The following is an 18,332-nucleotide window of genomic DNA, read 5'->3' as shown; positions in this document are numbered from 1 at the left end:
AATCCCAGCACTTTAGGAAGCCAAGGTGAGTAGGTTGTCCAAGCCCACAGGTTTGAGACCAGCCCAGGCAACTTGGCGAGACCTCGTCTCCACAATAAATCAAAAAATTAGCCAGGCGTGGTGGCACGTGCCTGTGGTTCCACTACTTGGAAGGCTGAGGCAGAAGGTCGAGGCCGTGGTGACCGTGAACATGCCATTGCACTCCAGCCAGGGTGACAAAGTGAGACTCCGATTAAAAACAAAAAACCCAAATTCAGCCAGGCACAGTGGCTCTATGCCTGTAATCCTAACACTTTGGAAGGCCAAGGCAGGAGGATCACCTGAGCTCCGGAGTTCAAGACCAGCTGGGGCAACATAGCAAGGCCTCAACTGTACAAATAAATAAATAAATAAATTAGCCACGCATGGTAGCACATGCCTCTACTCCCAGCTACTGAGGAGGCTGTGGCAGAAGGATTGCCAGAACCCAGGTGACTGAGGCTATGGTAAGCCATGACCATGCCACTGCACTCCAGTCTGAGCAACAGAGTAAGAACCTGACTCAAAAAAAAAACCCCAAATTGCACAGCTACACTATTCTGAGACAAACCACAATTCCAACTCAAAACAAAAGCAAAAACAAAAAACCCAAATTGCATAGCTACATTATTCTGAGACAAACCACAATTAAATTCTTATCATTTCTAAATAAAAAACAGTAAAGTACCCGGAAGCATATTATAAAATTTTTGAGTAATTACGAACCTGACAAGAAGAGGATTCCAAGAGGTCAAGAGGGAAGACAGTGTGTATATATCCATTATATTCACTAGAAGTATCTAAAATCCAATCTAAACCTGAAAATAGCGGTATTTGAAAATACAATGATGAAAAGCAAAAAGTGATTCAGACATACAGGGATTCTAACACCATCTCAGGAACAATGAAGGCCAAGCAAGACAGTCTGATGGTGCATAATCACATCATCACTGTCTTTCATTATTTCTATTCATTCTACTTTATAGAAATGAGACTCTTTGCTGGGAGAGGTGGTTCACGCCTATAATCCCAGCACTTTGGGAGGCTGAGGTGAGAGGACTGTCTTGGCGAGACTTCATCTCTACAATAAATCAAAAAATTAGCTGGGTGTAGTGATGCGTGCCTGTAGTTCCAGTTACTTGGAAGACTGAGGCTGAAGGATCACCTGAGCCCAGCAGGTTTATTTAGCCATGTGCATGCCACTGCACTCCAGCCTGAGCAACAGAGTAAGACTCCAACTCAGAAAAAAAAATAAATGAGACTCCAACTGAATAAACTGGCAGAGGACTGCAAATGCTGCTGTTAGAGGGAAAAAAGTGAATGGTCTTTTCCCTGTCAGAGGTAAGGTACAAACAAAAGAGAGATCTCTAGACAGTATAAAGGAGGAAAAACTGATTCCTGAGCTCTATGGTAGCTGTTAAGGTGAATGAAAACTGAAGATAGTAAACAACAGTGAAGAATGAGGGATCGATGCTCATTCTCTTAGAATCTGGAGAATGACAGCAGCGCATTTTCCTAGGCTTCTTCAGATCCAAATAATGATGATCTAATACAATGTTCAGTTCCACCAAAATGGTCTGTTATAAACAGACAAAAACCCTATTCCTCAGTCAGTAGGAAGCTTACTAACAACTAAATCCTTTGCCATTAAAGGCTGGAATTAATTGAGAAGCCCTGTGGCTGACCAGATGACCTAACATTAGACTGAAGATTAAAAGAAAAAGTTAAATGCCACCTCAGGAAGCTGGGGGCAAAGGAAGGGCTGAGCTGAGAAAACTAAATAGAAGGCACCTAAAGGGGGCCTACCAGCTATGTAGATGCAGTTCTCTCCCTGCAAAAGCAGTTTAGTTACTGGAAGTGACTAAGAGGTAGGGGAGAACTGCAGATGTAGTATGATTTCTGAATTGTGAACCTGTCTGAGAATCTCTGCCCAGAAAATTCCCTAATGTACATACAAACAGAATTATGATAATTTCAGGAAACTCACAGAAAACTGACAGCTACGCCCATGCCTACCTAAAGGGTTCATGGCCCCCAAACTATAAAGTTTTTTGGTTTGTTTGGTTTTTGAGTGAGTCTCACTCTGTCACCCAGGCTGGAGTGCGGTGGAACACTCACGGCCACCACAGCCTCAACCTGCTGGGCTCAGGTGATCCTTCCACCTCAATCTTCCAAGCAGCTGGAACTACAGGCACATGCCACCATGCCCGGCTAATTTTTAAATTTATTTTAGAGATGAGGTCTCACCATATTGCCCAGGTTGGTCTCAAACCAGCAGGCTCAGGCAATCCTCTCACCTCCACCTCCCAAAGTGCTGGGATTATAAGCATGAGTCACTATGCCTAGCTCCAAACTGCAAAGTATTACCACAGGGACTGCCATTGACTCCTCCGTGACAGGGGCAAGTATGTTCCACTCTCAAATCTCTGGATTTGAGTCCATACATCTGTCAAAAATGAGCTAAAGGCTAAAAATGTTCTTTCAGCAATAAAACAAGGCTTCTGTGGAAGAACAACAATACATTTTCTGGAAATGAGCATATTGAGTTCATTATTGTTGAGCTCCCAGTCTCTGGCTTCTCCCCATGGATGAGCTAAGAAATCTAACTGGATACACCAAGCTCTCCCAGGAAAAACTCCATTAGAAGAAAAAATAAGGCAACCTCTGTCACTCATTAGAACCCACTCACCCTCCAGCAGGTCTTCCTCGTCATCCCTGTCATGCTCCTCCACTGCCACCTCCTCCTCCTCCTCCTCCTCTTCCGCATCCTCCAGCTCCACGTCCGGGTCCAGGTCTGGATCGCTCCCTGAGGCAGATTCGTCTGACATGGCTCCCACAGGTCCTCAGTGGGCATTACCAACTCATGGTCCACTGCAGAGGTCCTGGGAGAAGGACAAGAGGCATCAAAATCATTCAGAGAGCACAAACCTTTCAAAGAAAAAAAATGCTGAACATGAATTCCCTGGGGCCTTTCCAAGCAAGGCAAGCCAAGAATACCCAAATCTCAATCTTCCCTTGAGTATGCTGATCCTGAGACATGTTTTGATGAATCACAACAACAAAAACTATATACCTCAGAATTCCCATTTGTTCATTTATTTCTGTATCAACTGTTTCCTGAGCACCAACTCTCTATATTTACACACACACACACACACACACACACACACACACACACACACACACATTTTAAGAGATGTTCAGAGATTTTCATCATAATCAGGAGTGTCTGGATGCTGATAATAACCACTTTGAGCACCTCTTGTACTTGCAGAAGTCAAATGAGACTTGTATTCATATTTTGTTATCATATATATTGAGTATTACCATTTTAATAAGTTTTTTTCCTTTCTTAAAATGTGCATACATTTTTTGGTACCCTCTGGGGTGTGTGTATGTGTGTGTGTGTGTGTGTGTGTGTGTGTGTGTGTGTGTGTGTATAAAATTATGCTCAAAGTGGTTACCATCAGTATCCAGACACTTATGATTACAGCAAACATCTCTTAAAATGTGTATACAATTTTTTGGTACCCCTGGTATATACAGACAGTTCTCAACTTATAATGGTTCAACTTACGATTTTTCACCTTTACAATGGTGTGAAAGTGATATGCACTCAGTAGACACTGTACTTCGAATTTTAAATTTTGATCTTTCCCAGGCTAGCCATATGCAGTTCTACACTTTCTGATGATGCTTGGCAGTGGCAGCAAGCCAAAGCTCTCAGTCAGCTACATTGTCAAGAAGGTAAACAATCAATACTCTTAGTTTGCTGTGTTGCCAGATGATTTTGTCAAACTGTAGACAATGTAACTGTTCTAAGCACATTGAACATAGGCTAAACTAAGCTACAGCTATGATTAGGTGTATTAAATATACAAAATTTTCACTTACAATGGGTTTATCAGGAGGTAACTCCGTGTGTGAGGGTGCATCTGTATATAATCACAGATACTATATTCTAGGTTTTGGAGACACAGCAAGAAGCAGAACAAAACATGCAGGGAGTGCTAGGGACTGGTATGTGCCAGGAAGCACAGTTATTTTATATTGGAGGATGGGGAAGCGGTCAAGGAAGTTCTCACTGAGCAGAAGCCAGAAAGGGCCAGGCGTGGTGGCTTACACCTATAATCCCAGCACTTTGGGAGGCTGAAGCAAAAGGATGGCCTGAGCCCAGGAATTCAAGACCAGCTTGGGCAACTTGGTGAGACCTCGTCTCTACAATAAATAAAAATTAGCTGGGCGAGGTGATACGTACCTGTGGTTCCAGCTACTTGGAAGATTAAGGCAGAAGGGTCACCTGAGCCCAGCAGGTCAAGACTGCAGTGGCCATGGGCATGCCACTGCACTCCAGGTTGGGTGACAGAGTGATCTCCAACTCAAAAAAAAAAAAAAAAAGACAAAAGAAAACAAGGGAGCCATACAGACAACTGGAGGGAGTGTGTTCCAAGCAGAGTGAGCACCAAGGGTAGAGCACAAGTGACTGAGAGTACTTAGGAACTAAGGAATGAATGAGTCTACCCTGCAGTAAGGTAGGGTCCAGCCTAGGCGTGAACTAAGAAGGACAGCTCATTTCCTAATATGTGAATGAAGGACTTCCAATGGGCAACTGACTCTTTCTTTTTTTGAGTTGGAGTTTCACTCTGTCGCCCAGACTGGAGACTGCAGTGGAGGCTCCTGGCCACCGCAGCCTCGACCTGCTGGGCTCCGCCGATCCTTCCACCTCAGCCTTCCGAGTAGCCAGAATTACAGGCACGCGCTACCATGCCCGGCTGATTTTTTGATTTATTGTAGAGATGAGGTCTCGCCAAGTTGCCCAGGCAGCTCTCAAACCCGCGGGCTCAGGCAATCCACTCACCTCAGCCTCCCAAAGGCACAGGATTACAGGCTGAGCCACCGAGCCCACTGGGTAACTGACTCTTTACCACACTCACTCTTCCCCAGCACGTGAGAAGCCTCAGGTTCCTCACATCTCAGAATGCTTCTGTAACCATGTCTGCTCTCAGATCTTCCCTATCTCTTCTTGACCCAGTTCCAGCTCCATTTCTTCTTTACCAAATAAAGAGGGAATCATATTCTCTATTCTGACTCCAGTAGCCATGCTGACCACAATATCAATCTTTTTTTCTTTTTTGAGTCACAGTCTCACTCTGTGGCCCAGGCTGGAGTGCAGTGGCATGCTCACCACCAGTGCAGCCTTAACCTGCTGGGCTCAGGCAATCCTTTCTCCTCAGCCTTCCAAGTAGCTAGAACTATAGGCATGTGCCACCACACCTGGCTAATTTTTTCTTTTTTCTTTTTATTTATTGTAGAGATGAGGTCTCACCATGTTGCCCAGGCTGGTCTCGAATCCCTGGGCTCAGGCAATCCTCTCGCCTCCACCTCCCAAACTGTTGGGATTATAGGTGTGAGCCACCGCGCCTGGCCTTACAATATGAATATTCACTGAAGACTTCATATGGACTACCAAGCAAAGTGGCTTGTCTTCTTTAGCCTCATGTTATGATCCAAAAATAAACTTCTAGGGCCAGGCGTGGTGGCTCATGCCTATAATCTCAGCACTTTGGGAGGTCCAAAAGGGAGAATTGCTTGAGCCCAGGAGTTTGAGATCAGGCTAGGAAACATAGCAAGACCTCACCTTTATAAAAAAAACTAAAAAATAGGTGTGGTGGCACAAACCTGTAGGCCCAGCTATTCAGGAGGCTGATGCAGAAGGGTCACCTGAGTCCAGGAGGTCAAGGCTGCAGTGAGCTGTGATTGTACAGTTGTACTCCAGCCTGGGAGATAAAATGAGACCCCAACTTAAAAAAAAAAAAAGGTAAACCATTAAAGGTAGAAATTTAGCTGGAAATTGTGGTTTTGTGTTCTGGAGCTAGAAGCATGTCCTACCCAAATTATTCATTCATTCATTCACTCCCTTACTTGCCAACATGGTAGCCTATGTCTGCTATGTGCCAGATACTATGTATATCTGTCTGTCTGTCTTTCTCTCACTCTCATCACTTTACTATTAGCTATAAAGGTCATTTCTTCTGGAGGACATAAAAAAAGAAAAAAAACATAGTAAAGTGATGGCTAGATGGGTAGCTCTATGATCAAATAAGCGTAGCAAAATGTTAACTTGCAGGTTCACTGACCAATTCTTTCCACTTTTCTGTTCATAATAAAATGGGGGTAGAGAACAAGCAAGGTAAGTCATCTTTTAAAAGACAGCCTGATAGAGACAACCACATCAACAATCAGGTCATCCTCAAATTCCTCCCATCTCCCAAAATAAAAACTGAAGTACAAGTCTCTAATATCCAACACAAAAAATATTCCAGAACTGAAATCTTTTTAAGTTTCAGACATAATTGAACACATAACTTCTATCTTCTTCTGAAGAAAAACAGAAAAGGAAAGCAAACTGGATCATTTAGAGTTTTAGAAAACTGTTGGGAGCCGGCCACGGAGGCCCACTGAGCGTTAGGGATCAGGGAGGGCTGTGGACTCCAAGACCACTAGGATGTGTTCGGGAGCTATTGACCCCATTTTCCTTCTCCTTTTACCATGCAGCGCAAGTAACTTAAAGGAACTCTGCTGATCTAAGCTGAAGGCTCCGTGACTGTGACAGGCATGGCTCACTTTAGAAACCCATTGTTCCTGTTTCCCATAAACTGCAGTTTCGGCTTAGGTACTAGATATAATTCAAATTCAGGTCACATTCGGGAGTCTTTTATACAGTACAAGCTTCTTTATAAGATTTAAAAGTATATTTGTAGAATTAGTATATACTTATGAGCTCTTTTCAGCTTTTCAGTGGTATAGATGACTATCTAGAGTTATCAGAAATGGCCCAGCACAGAGTTTGGGCTGGGCCACATTCCTGAGGGCCCAGAGCATACTTTGGACTGGGTTGCATTTTTTTAGGCCAGCTTTAGCTACAGTTAGTGTAGGGTTTTTTCTACCTATTATAGAAATTGAATTTATTTTATTCATAGAAAGTACTGTAGAATAGGTCATGCTACGTCAGGGAATCATGTTAGTTCAAGCATGATCAATCATGATATTTTGAGGTTAATAAGAATACAGTTAACTTTAGAAATTTCATTGTTTCCATTTTCTACTATTGTGGTTTTGGCCTTAGTACATTTACAGTTTATATTTGGGTTTTATTTTTAGAAGCCTTGTTGCTGATGATCAGCTTTATATATTAGCATTAGGAATTAGAAACTTTCATAGAAATTAGGACAGATATATAGGACTCTAGAATAGCCATTTTGTTAAGAGATTGTAATCGATTGTTCCAAGAAGTGGTCCACTGTGAACCTTGGACTGGGCCACATTCTTTAGGAATTGGTTTAAGCTATAATTAAGAGCTTCCGTAGCATTGTGTAAGTATATTAGCATAGAATAGAAAGGTAATAAAGTTTAAGTTAGTCATCATGGGTATTGCGTGAGCTTTAGAAGTTATTGATTATCAGAACATCATTAGGCTAGTAGGGATTGTTGCACTGCTTTTGAAGAGCATTAACTAGCAAAGGGAACAATAAGACAATCTTGGGGTTTGTCCCTCTTCACACCTAAGCATCTGATGGGTGGGGGACGCCCTTCCTGCACCTGGCTTTGTGTTCACGTGAAAGACTTGTGAGTCTATCTGTCTAAAATTTGGGGATAAATACCTGCTGTAACTTTCAATAAACAGCTTCTGCTCATTTCACTGAACAGTTGTCCACTTCCTTTCTTTCTCTTTCTTCCTCTTTATATCTATCCCTCCATCTTTCTTTCTTTTAATATCTATCCCTATTACAGAATCGGCTTCTGTGATAGACAGAGTCCAGTCTCTTCCTTTCTCACCCTTTTCTCTTTTTTTCTCTTTATTTGTCCAGGATAAACGCCAACGCTGCCACACCTTCCAAGGGACCTCCAAGATCTCCCCAAAACTTGTAGGGGCTGGCCCCCCGCAGAAAACTAGAATTTTAGTTTAGGATTGCTCAGAGTTAAAAAATAACAGGAATTGGCCGGGCTCAGTGGCTTAGCCTGTAATCCCAGCACTTTGGGAGGCCAAGGTAAGTGAATTGCCTGAGCCTACGGGTTCGAGACCAGCCCAGGCAACTTGGTGAGACCTCATCTCTACAATAAAAAAATAAATAAAGCTGGGCTCGGTGGCTCAGCCGGTAATCCCATGCCCTTGGGAGGCTGAAGTGAGTGGATTGCCTGAGCCTGCAGGTTCGAGACCCGCCTGGGCAGCAAGACCTCATCTCTACAATAAATCAAAAAAATCAGCCGGGCGTGGTAACGCATGCCTGTAATTCCGGCTACTTGGAAGGCTGAGGCGGAAGGATTGCCGGAGCCCATCAGGTCAACACTGGGGTAGCTGTGAGTGTGCCACTGCGCTCCAGCCTGGGCGATAGAGTGAGACTCCAACTAAAAAATAAATAAATAAATAAATAAAGAACAGGAATTAAGAGCATGTGTATTGTCGGAAGTAATAGCTCACACCTGCAATCCCAGTACTTTGGAAGGCAGAGGCAAGAGGACTGAGACTAGTCTGGGCAACTTTGCGAGACCTCATCTTTACAATAAATCAAAAAATCAACTGGGCATGGTAGCACATTCCTGTAGTTCCAGCTACTTGGAAGGCTGAGGTAGAAGAATCGCCTAACCCAGCAGGTCAAGGCTGTGGTGGCCGTGAGCGTGCCACTGCACTCTAGCCTAGGAGACAGAGTGAGACTCCAACTCAAAAAAAAAAAAAAAAAAAGAGTGTGTATGTCCAGAGTGCCCAGATGGTTCACATACTTATCCTCTCAAGACAACTAAAGCAAAGAACAGCTGTAAAATGATTTAGTAATAAAATTTAAATTTTTGCATTAATAATTCACATCTAAAAACATGTGTAAAGGGCATTAAGGGACAGAGACAAATGAATATAACTCATGCTTGGCTACCATTCATTTAGTGACCAGGCAGATTCCAGCAATCCTCTCACCTCTGCCTCCCCAAAGTGCTTGAATTATGGGCGAGAGCCACGCACCTGACATCAGATTCCAAATCTCTGTAGAAATGACTATCCTATGTCTCTAGTTCATTTTGGAGGTCTCAAGAAGGAAGTATTAAGTCAATTAGGTACAACAACTTTAGAAGTGAAATTTACTGCTAATATTTGTAGTGAAATTTATTTCTGAATATTAGTATATAATAATTCACTAGCAACTACTCTGTTTGGAAGTCAATATTTGTAATCAGCATAATCTGCTGATTCATCCTAGACTACTTAAGATAAGAGTATTTTCTTTGCAGTGGGGCTTGGCTGATTATGGAATGGCTTTTAGTGAACAATTAGCAGGTATCTTTAGGTGATTTGAATGCCTGTCACTCTAGAGAAGAAATTGTGTGGTGATGGAATAGCAATCACTTAGAGGTAAGCAGTAGCAAGGAAAATCTTCTATGCACTTCCAGTTAACAAAGGTCTTCAAAACAACCTTAGTCTCAAGCTCCTAATAGAAGCAAACATCAATTAAATATCCAACAACCACATATACTATGAGAATATGAAAGATATCCAGTCTCCTACTCAAAATATTTCTAAAACAGAGCACATGTTAAAATAGTATCCAGGCAGGTATGGTGGCTCATGCCTGTAATCCCAGCAATTTGAGAGGTTGAGGCAGGAGGATCGCTCAAGCCCAGGAATTAGAGACCAGCCTAGGCAACATAATGAGACCGTGTCTCTACAAAAAAAAAAAAAGTATCAAACAGTTAGCCAGGCATGGTGGCACACATCTGTGGTCCCAGCTACTCAGGAGCCTGAGGAGGGAGGATGGCTTAAGCCCAGGAGTTGGAGGCTGCAGTGAGCTGTGTTCGTGTGCACTCTAGTCTGTGTGATAGCGTGAGACCCCAACTCAAAAAATAAATAAATATATACATACATAAAATAAAACAAAATAAAATAATAGTACCCAGGCCATCAGATGCCCATGACACAGAACAGCCTGTAAAGTGATAGGACTTCTTAAGTCCCATCAAATTTAGTTTTTCTCTTTCCCTCCCTTCCATGGGCTACTAGATTTCTTTACAGAGAGGATACAATGAAGTATCTTCAGTTCTTCAGAACCATACCAGCCACTAAAGAGGTAGGTTTTGCTGTTACTGATCTCCTTCAAAAAGGTAACAAAGAGAAAATGGCAGAGGAAAAGCTGGTCTTAGGAAGCAACAGTATAGTCAACTAGTCTCTAACCCCACACACAAGTACCTTCATGTGGGCATAGCCATACAGAACACAAGACAGGTAGCCCTGATTCAAGAACTTAGCTCTTGTTGGAACTCTTAGATAGACACGAGGGGGAAAGCGTATAAAGAAATAAATGCATCTTCCTCATTTGTTCCTTATTCCATGTAAAACACACCTTCAATCTTCAGTGAAGAGATGCTCTGCCTCTAATACATAGGGAAACTAGGAGAGTAATTATGGGTGTGCTGCACCTTCATTAGTACCTATGAGCCTACAAAGCAAATTTTGGGAATCAAATTCTGTCTTAATGAAACTGGATAACTAGTTATGTAAAGGCACTTTATTTATTTATTTATTTATTTTTAATTTTTGAGTTGGAGTCTCACTCTGTTGCCCAGGCTAGAGTACAGTGGCACACTCGCGGCCACCACAGCCTTGACCTGCTGGATTAAGGCAATCCTTCCGCCACAGCCTCCCAAGTAGCTGAAACTACAGGCATGCACCACCATGCCCAGCTAATTTTTTTTTTAATTGTCTCGCCAAGTTGCCCAGGCTGGTCTCAAACCCATGAGCTCAGGCAATCCTCTCACCTCAGCCTCCCAAAGTGCTGGGATTATAGGTGTGAGCCACGGCGCCTGGCACAAAGACACTATAAAGAGAAGAGAATCACTCTGAAAAACAAATATTCAACCCCTAAGCTTGTTAATAAGTCTACAGTTCAATAAATTGAGTTTGCTAAAAGAAGGCTATAATTATAAAGAAACCCATAGCCAATCCCAAGCCAACCCCTCACAGCAATCTTGAGAGTGAAGGAAAAGGTTGTTCTGTCCCTCTTAGCTCAAAGACAATGACACCTGTCTATAGAGTGGTGCCTGGCCAGTAATCAGCAGAATCAATCATGCAGGCACAGCTCCTAGTAACACTAAGGAAGGGAGGTACAGAATACACAAAAGGAAACACACAAGCAAAGCCTTTGTTCACAAAGTAGACCATGCTTGAAGAGTCCACATTGAAATCATAAGACTGAGGATGTGCCATGCTGCCTCATTACTGTGGGGCAGCCATGGAACATCAAAGATGTCCTAATGGCCGGGAGCAGTGGCTAAAGTCTGTCATCCCAGCAATTTGGGAGGCCGAGGCGAGAGGACTGCCTGAGCCCAGAGGTTCGAGACCAGCCTAGGCAACTTGGCAAGACCTCATCTCTACAATAAATCAAGAAATTAGCCAGATGTGGTAGCACATGCCTGTAGTTCCAGCTACTTAGAAGGCTGAGGTAGAAGGAACACCTGAGCCCAGCAGGTTGAGGTTGCAGTGGCTATGAAAAAAAAAAAAAAGAGAGAGATCCTCATGATCCTTGGCAGCACCATAATTCTACCTTTTAAATGAAACAATCTTCCCAAACTGCCATGTCCTCATTAATCTTGGTGACTTTGACTTGTACTACATTTTCTCAAATGGTCCCAAAGCAATTCCACAGCAAGTGCAACTGACTTCTTTTTTACCATGAAGAATACAAACAAAAGCCTGGATTTGAGCTAATTTACAAAGAGGACAAAGTCTTTTTAGAACAGGAAAACATTCAGTCCAGATTTGGGCAATATCCCTCCAAGAAACTCCTTAGTAAAGGAATTTGTACAAGTCAAAGACAAAAGAGAGAGTTCAGTCCACATATACTACTCACTGAATACCCAACAGGATTCTTTCAGTATGCTGAGAGATCCACGGTGGATTGCTAATGTTATTGCAAAACACTTTTCCTATGCAAGACAAAGACACTCGCTGCTCCAATCACACTCAACCTGTACTTCAAACCTCCGGGTAGCCCAAAAGCCTTTTGAGTATCTGTCAGGTACTTAAAAACTTACTTAGATACCCACAAAGCATCCAGAGACTCACTGACACAGCTCAACACATTTTACTTGGAAATATAATGAGAATTTGGCAATTTGGAAGTTGAGAGAAAATAAGAAAGGAAAAGTGAACAAATATATTCAAGACTCCAAGAAGTAGTCACAAGACATAACTCTCTCCAAAAAGCAATGCAGTGGAGCCTGGCCTAAGGAATCAGCACCAAGCACAGTAGAAGCACTTGAGACATGTTTACAGACTCAGTCAAGAAACCAATTCCAGTCACAGCTCTATGAGTAACTAGCTACATGACTTTGGCAAGTCAGTTCTCCATAAGCTTCAATCACCCAGCAGGATGAGAGAGGAGTCCTAGTTAATCTTTTAAGACTTCTTCCAGATTCCAAAACAACAGTTCTCAAAATGTGGTTCAGGGACCCCTGAGGGTCCTTGAGACCCCTTCAATGAAGCCGTAAAGTCAAAATCATGTACCACTTAAAGAGCCATTCAAAGTATAAGACATTTAAAACTCTTTGGTATGAAAAAACATTAAAAAATAAAAACAAAGTGCAAGGTAGACCAATGGATTTTTATGTAACAGAGTACAAAAAGTTTTCCAATATAGTTTCAAATTCCTTATTACAATTAACCTTTAAGAAGCTATCACTAGCCAGGCTCGGTGGCTCAGCCTGTAATCCCGCGCCTTTGGGAGGCTGAGGTGAGTGGATTGCCTGAGCCCGCGGGTTTGAGACCTGCCTGGGTAGTGAGACCTCATCTCTACAATAAATCAAAAAATCAGCCGGGCGTGGTAGCGTATGCCTGTAATTTCGGCTACTTGGAAGGCTGAGGCGGAAGGATCACCGGAGCCCAGCAGGTCGAGGCTGCGGTGGTCGGAAGCGGCCACTGCACTCCAGTCTGGGCAACAGAGTGAGACTCCAACTCAAAAAAACAAAAAAAAACAAAAAAAAAGAAGCTATCACTTGGGCCAGGTTCGGTGGCTCAGCCAATAATCCCAGCACTTTGGGAGGCTGAGGCAAGTAGATTGCCTGAATGGGTTCAAGACCAGCCCGGGCAACTTGGCGAGACCTCATCTCTATAATAAAAATCAAAAATTAGCCAGGTGTGGTAGTGCGCCTGTAGTTCTGGCTACTTGGAAGGCTGGTGGAAGGATTGCCTGAGCCCAGTAGGTCAAGGCTGCAGTGGCCAGGAGTGTGCTACTGTGAGCCATGAGCGCTATTGCACTCCGGCCTGGGCAACAGAGTGAGACTCCAACTCAAAAAAAAGAATTAGTCTGTAGTTACATAAGAGAGATATCCTTAGGAAATACATAATGAAGTATTTAAGGTAAAAATAAATAAATAACTTTCTAAAGGACATTTACAAGGAATAGAATGTTTCTGTTCCTAGTTCTTCAGAGTTAAACATTTAACAAATATATTTTATTTCAAAGTACAGATTAGAAATATTATGTAGCTGACTATTCTCTATAGTTCATTAGTAACAAATTAGTAACAAACTTCCTTTCCTTTAAGATACAATAACTTGGGGTTAAAAAGGCTAATTAAGTCTCTCAGTATCCCCAAGCACAAATGGGGTATCCTTTTCCTAGGGAGTAGTTCTTTTTCTCTTTCCCTGAGTCTGCAGGAACTGGAACCATCTCTGAGGCAAAAGTCTCTGTTGGACTATCGCTGAATGTCTCTAGACATGATCAATGTAATAAACAAATGTCATAACATAAGCAGGTAGAAACTAGAATCATGAGTTTGTCCTCCCTCTTTGTGTGGATGTGGCCCAGTTCTGAAGAATCTTCCAAGGAGACTCATATATCTATCTAGATTGCATGTTTCACTTTTACTTTATGGCTGAGGTTATTCTAACCTGTGCCCACTTCTGTGTCAGACACTAATACATACACGCACACTTCAGTATTGTAGGGATAAGATAGCTTAAGATTCATGACACTTTGAACCAATCAGTTACTTAAGTATAAGTAATGTATAAAGCCCTGTAAGTCTTTTTTTAGTCTGACACTGGACATAAATATTGAAGAAAACAGTGGCACCTGAATATTATTAGCAAAGGTACATGGGAAAAAAAAGTGCACACTTGATCTAAAGCCAAAATACCAAAGTGGAAAAAAGACTTCTTCCAAACTAATAATCCTGTAACATCTCTGGGGAAAAGTATATGGAGTCTGCACAAAACCTAGGCTATAGATTCTCTTTTCATTTTATTTATTTATTTAGAATTGGAATCTCACTCTGTCACCCAGGCTGGAGTGCTGTGGCACACTCACGGCCACTCCAGCATCAACCTGCTGGGCTCCGGCAATCCTTCCACCTCAGCCTTCCAAGTAGCCGGAACTACAGGCGCGTGCTACCACACCCTACTAATTTTTTATTTATTATAGAGACAAGGTCTCGCCCAAGGTGCCCGGGCTGGTCTCAAACCCGTGGGCTCAGGCAATCCACTCGCCTCAGCCTCTCAAAGTGCTGGGATTACAGGCTGAGCCACCAAGCCTGGCCTAGACTATAGATTTTCTAAGTAAGAGGACCTGCAAGGAAATCCTATTTCCATATGTGAAAAATAATGGATGTTAACCCTTGGGAAGAAGGGAGTCAACTGTCAAAGACTAGAACATGTCCTATATATGTGTGTACACATACCCAACTATGCGTGGCCCGTCATTCTTCAGGTAAAGAGGCTATTCCACAGAAACAAGATCAAACTTCATTATACCAAATGGGAGGTACAAAGACCAAAATAAGTCATATAAGGACCTCATGGTCAGGAAATACTGTCAAGGTAGAGGGAACGAAGGGAAAATGTTGGGATGAATTAAAAGTTGGAGAAAAATTTTAAAGAAATAAGTGACTGACATTTATTTTGCAGGAAAAAAATGATAAAAGGAGAAAGGATAGCAATTTATTTAGTTCAAAGCTTTGGTATTTTCCAAATAAAGACACTATGCCACCAGGCAGGCACAGTGGCTCAAGCCCATAATCCTAGCACTTAGGGAGGCTGAGGCAAGAGGATTGCTTAAGCCCAAGGGTTTGAGACCAGCCTGGGCAACTTGGTGAGATCTCATCTCTACAATAAATCAAAAAATTAGCTGGGCATAATAGCGCGCACCTGTAGTTCCAGCTACCTAGAAGGCTAAGGTGGAAGGACCACCTGAGCCCAGCAGGTTGAGGCTGTGGTGGCCATGACCATACCATTGCACTCTGGCATGGGCAACAGAGTGAGACTCCAAATAAAAATAAAGGCACTGAATCAGGCACTGTGAGAAAAGTATATTCACATGTTTAAAAGAAGAAAACTCAGGCATAACCAAAAAGCAATATGACCATTTGACTCAAAAATAGAATTAACAGTCAGGCTCGGTGGCTCAGCCTGTAATCCCGCGCCTTTGGGAGGCTGAGGTGAGTGGATTGCCTGAGCCCATGGGTTCGAGACCCACCTGGGTAGCGAGACCTCCTCTCTACAATAAATCAAAAAATCAGCCGGGCGTGGTAGTGCATGCCTGTAATTCCTGCTACTCGGAAGGCTGAGGCGGAAGGATTGCTGGAGCCCAGCAGGCGAGGCTGTGGTGGCCGGGAGCGGCCACTGCACTCCAGTCTGGGTGACAGAGCAAGACTCCAACTCAAAAAAATATATATATTTTTTTTTTTTTTTTTTAAATAGAATTAACAAAAATGTCATTTTTGGCCTCCAAAGAAATCCATATCATTTTGTGAAATTAAATAATTCAACTTAAAACAATTTATACTTATAGCTGTTAGAACTTTAAATTATTCTGAGCCTTGAGAGGAATGTGGCTATGCAGCCTGAGTTACTTGGCACACAGTGGCAACTGCTGTCTTTTTTTCTTGTTAATAATTAGGAAAATCAAGTGGTACCAGATATGAAGTTCATATTCTCAGATCATCGCCCCTCCTTACAGAGTAATACATTTATCTTCCTTGGAATGTAACAATCTGTAACCAATCAAGTCATTGTGGCATATGCACTGGTCTTATATGGAAAATGTTATGATCCTCCTGGAGATTCTGTCTCTACCTATATAAGTGAAATTTTAACTTCACTTTGGAATGCTAACCCTGTTCATTTGGAGTTGGTGTTTCTGGGTGACCATCCTCAAGCTTTGCACTCAATCTCCATACTTAATCATATTCTCTGAATCTCATTATTTAAGCTTGACAGCTTGAATACCAAATCAAGTCTAATCATACTATAAAACGATATCCCTAATAAAAAAATGAAAGCTAGCACAGTTCCACTAGAAAATTTACAATGCATTTTCGTCCCTAATTGCACTAAACATATGTCCTGGACACATCCACATTATCCTACTCTGGTCCCCTGCAGCCCAAGGATACACATGCAATCATCGTAGTACAGTTAAGAGTACCATGGTTTCTCTCTAATTATGAGGCTGTCTTCTGGAATTAAAGCTCAAATCTCAGCCTCATCAATACTCACAATGCCAATCTATAACAATCAGCAACCACTGTCTAAGATAATGTAGTTGACTGAGAGTGAAGAATAAAAATGGGACACCTAGAGAAAACTGCCAAATCTCAAGGACAGAGACTCCAGTCCTACATTCAAGTAAGAGGATTAATGAAGTTCCAATCTTCTGGTCATTCAGTCAACAAGTAGTTATTAAACATTTTTAAGATCTAGTCTCAAGTGGACAGCACTGCACTGCAGCCAGCACTGGAGCCAAAATTAAAATGTCTGTCCAAAATGGAGAGTGAATGACAGAAAAAAGACAGAATGAGGAGCTAATCCTTCCTCCTGCTCACAACAACACACAAGAATGAGGAGTGCAACTCACTGTTATGTAACAATGAAGCTGAACAAAAGGCCTAACTAAGTCAATGGCGACAGCTGCAGAACCTAAGTGATAAATTACTGAATACCCTATACCACAGCCATTTCCAGAATCTCATCATCTCTCCCATTAACTAAAAATAAAAGGCATGAGTTTACATCATAAACAATTCTGACAGGAGGGTACCTTTACATGCTAATGTCCCCATTTAAAAATATTCCTTCTCTTAATGAAGTTCATATCATTAAACCATTTTTTGCACTAACTTGGATATGACATATTGGGACAGGTCTCTACTTAGATTTTCTTTTAATTGATATTACTATTACACCAACAGGATTTTACTATTTACAATAAATAAAATATAAAAATTATAAGAATAATTATATATTTTAAGGTTGGATAGGCATCTAAAAAATACCACTCACATAAAAAGGATAAGAGGACCCACCCATTTTTATAAATGCCTTTAGCACTGTGGTCCTCTTGATCAATAACTATGAAATACACCCCATTTCAAGTTTCAGAATTAACACAAACTAAGATTAAGTATTAAGTATGTCATTTTGTAGCTTCCCTACTGACTATTTTTGCAGAAAAAGCTTGTAAAATTATTATCCAACAAAAAAACTTTTACAAAAGTTTAAAAATAAGTACCAAGAGGGAATACTTGAAAAACTGGTAGAAACCAACAAGATAGCAACATAATGAAAAAAGGTACATCTAGCAAGTTGGACAAGAACTTCCTACACAGTACCTTGGCAGACACGATACACTGCAAATTCTCTAACTGCAAAACACCTAGAAATGTGAATATAATTATAATAAGCATCCTTTTTAAATGCATAGCTATGCTCACAAAAAGGTAACAGAAATCCCCAAGGACCAAGAATGAAAAGTAAACTGAAAATACAGACCAATATTCTTGAGGTCTGACACTGAAACAGTTCTAGGGGAAGAGGAGAGTGCCAATCTTGGGGAGAAAAATAAAAGAGACAATGCCATAGGCTCAAAGAATCTAAAAAGTGGCTGGGCATGGTGGCTCATGCCTGTAATCCCAGCACTTTGGGAGGCAAAAGTGAGAGGACTGCCTGAGCCCATGGGCTTGATAATAGCCTGGGCAACATTTACAAGACCTCATCTCTAATAAATCAAAAAATTAGCTGAGTGTGGTGGCATGTGCCTGTAGTTCCAGCTACTTGGAAGGCTAAAGTGAAAGGATCACTTGAACCCAGCAGGTTGAAGCTGCGGTGGCTGTGTGCATGCCACTACACTTCAGCCTGGGTAGCAGAGTGAGACTTCAACTCCAAAAAAAAAAGAATCTTTTTTTTTTGGCGTTGGAGTCTCACCCTGTCGCCCAGACTGGAGTGCAGTGGCCACTCCCGGCCACCGCAGCCTCAACTTGCTGGGCTCTGGCAATCC

General features: G+C 42.0%; 1 protein-coding gene across 2 annotated transcripts in view; it reads right to left on the bottom strand.

Moving 5' to 3' along the window:
• Window positions 1-18,332, bottom strand: part of RAD54L2 (RAD54 like 2 (S. cerevisiae)) — a 147,289-nt gene that overhangs the window by 109,754 nt on the left and 19,203 nt on the right. For both annotated transcript variants that reach the window (XM_008070000.2, XM_021718546.1), the window contains exon 2: window positions 2,708-2,900. In XM_008070000.2, the coding sequence (XP_008068191.2) occupies window positions 2,708-2,846 (139 nt within the window). In that variant the 5' untranslated portion in view covers window positions 2,847-2,900. The remainder of the gene's footprint in view (window positions 1-2,707; window positions 2,901-18,332) is intronic.

This window comes from Carlito syrichta, unplaced genomic scaffold (assembly GCF_000164805.1).
Source record: "Carlito syrichta isolate Samal-C Ts95f unplaced genomic scaffold, Tarsius_syrichta-2.0.1 Scaffold312719, whole genome shotgun sequence".
Lineage (NCBI taxonomy): Eukaryota > Metazoa > Chordata > Mammalia > Primates > Tarsiidae > Carlito > Carlito syrichta.
Note: the sequence above shows the minus strand (reverse complement) of the source record. Positions and strands in the feature narration are given on the sequence as shown.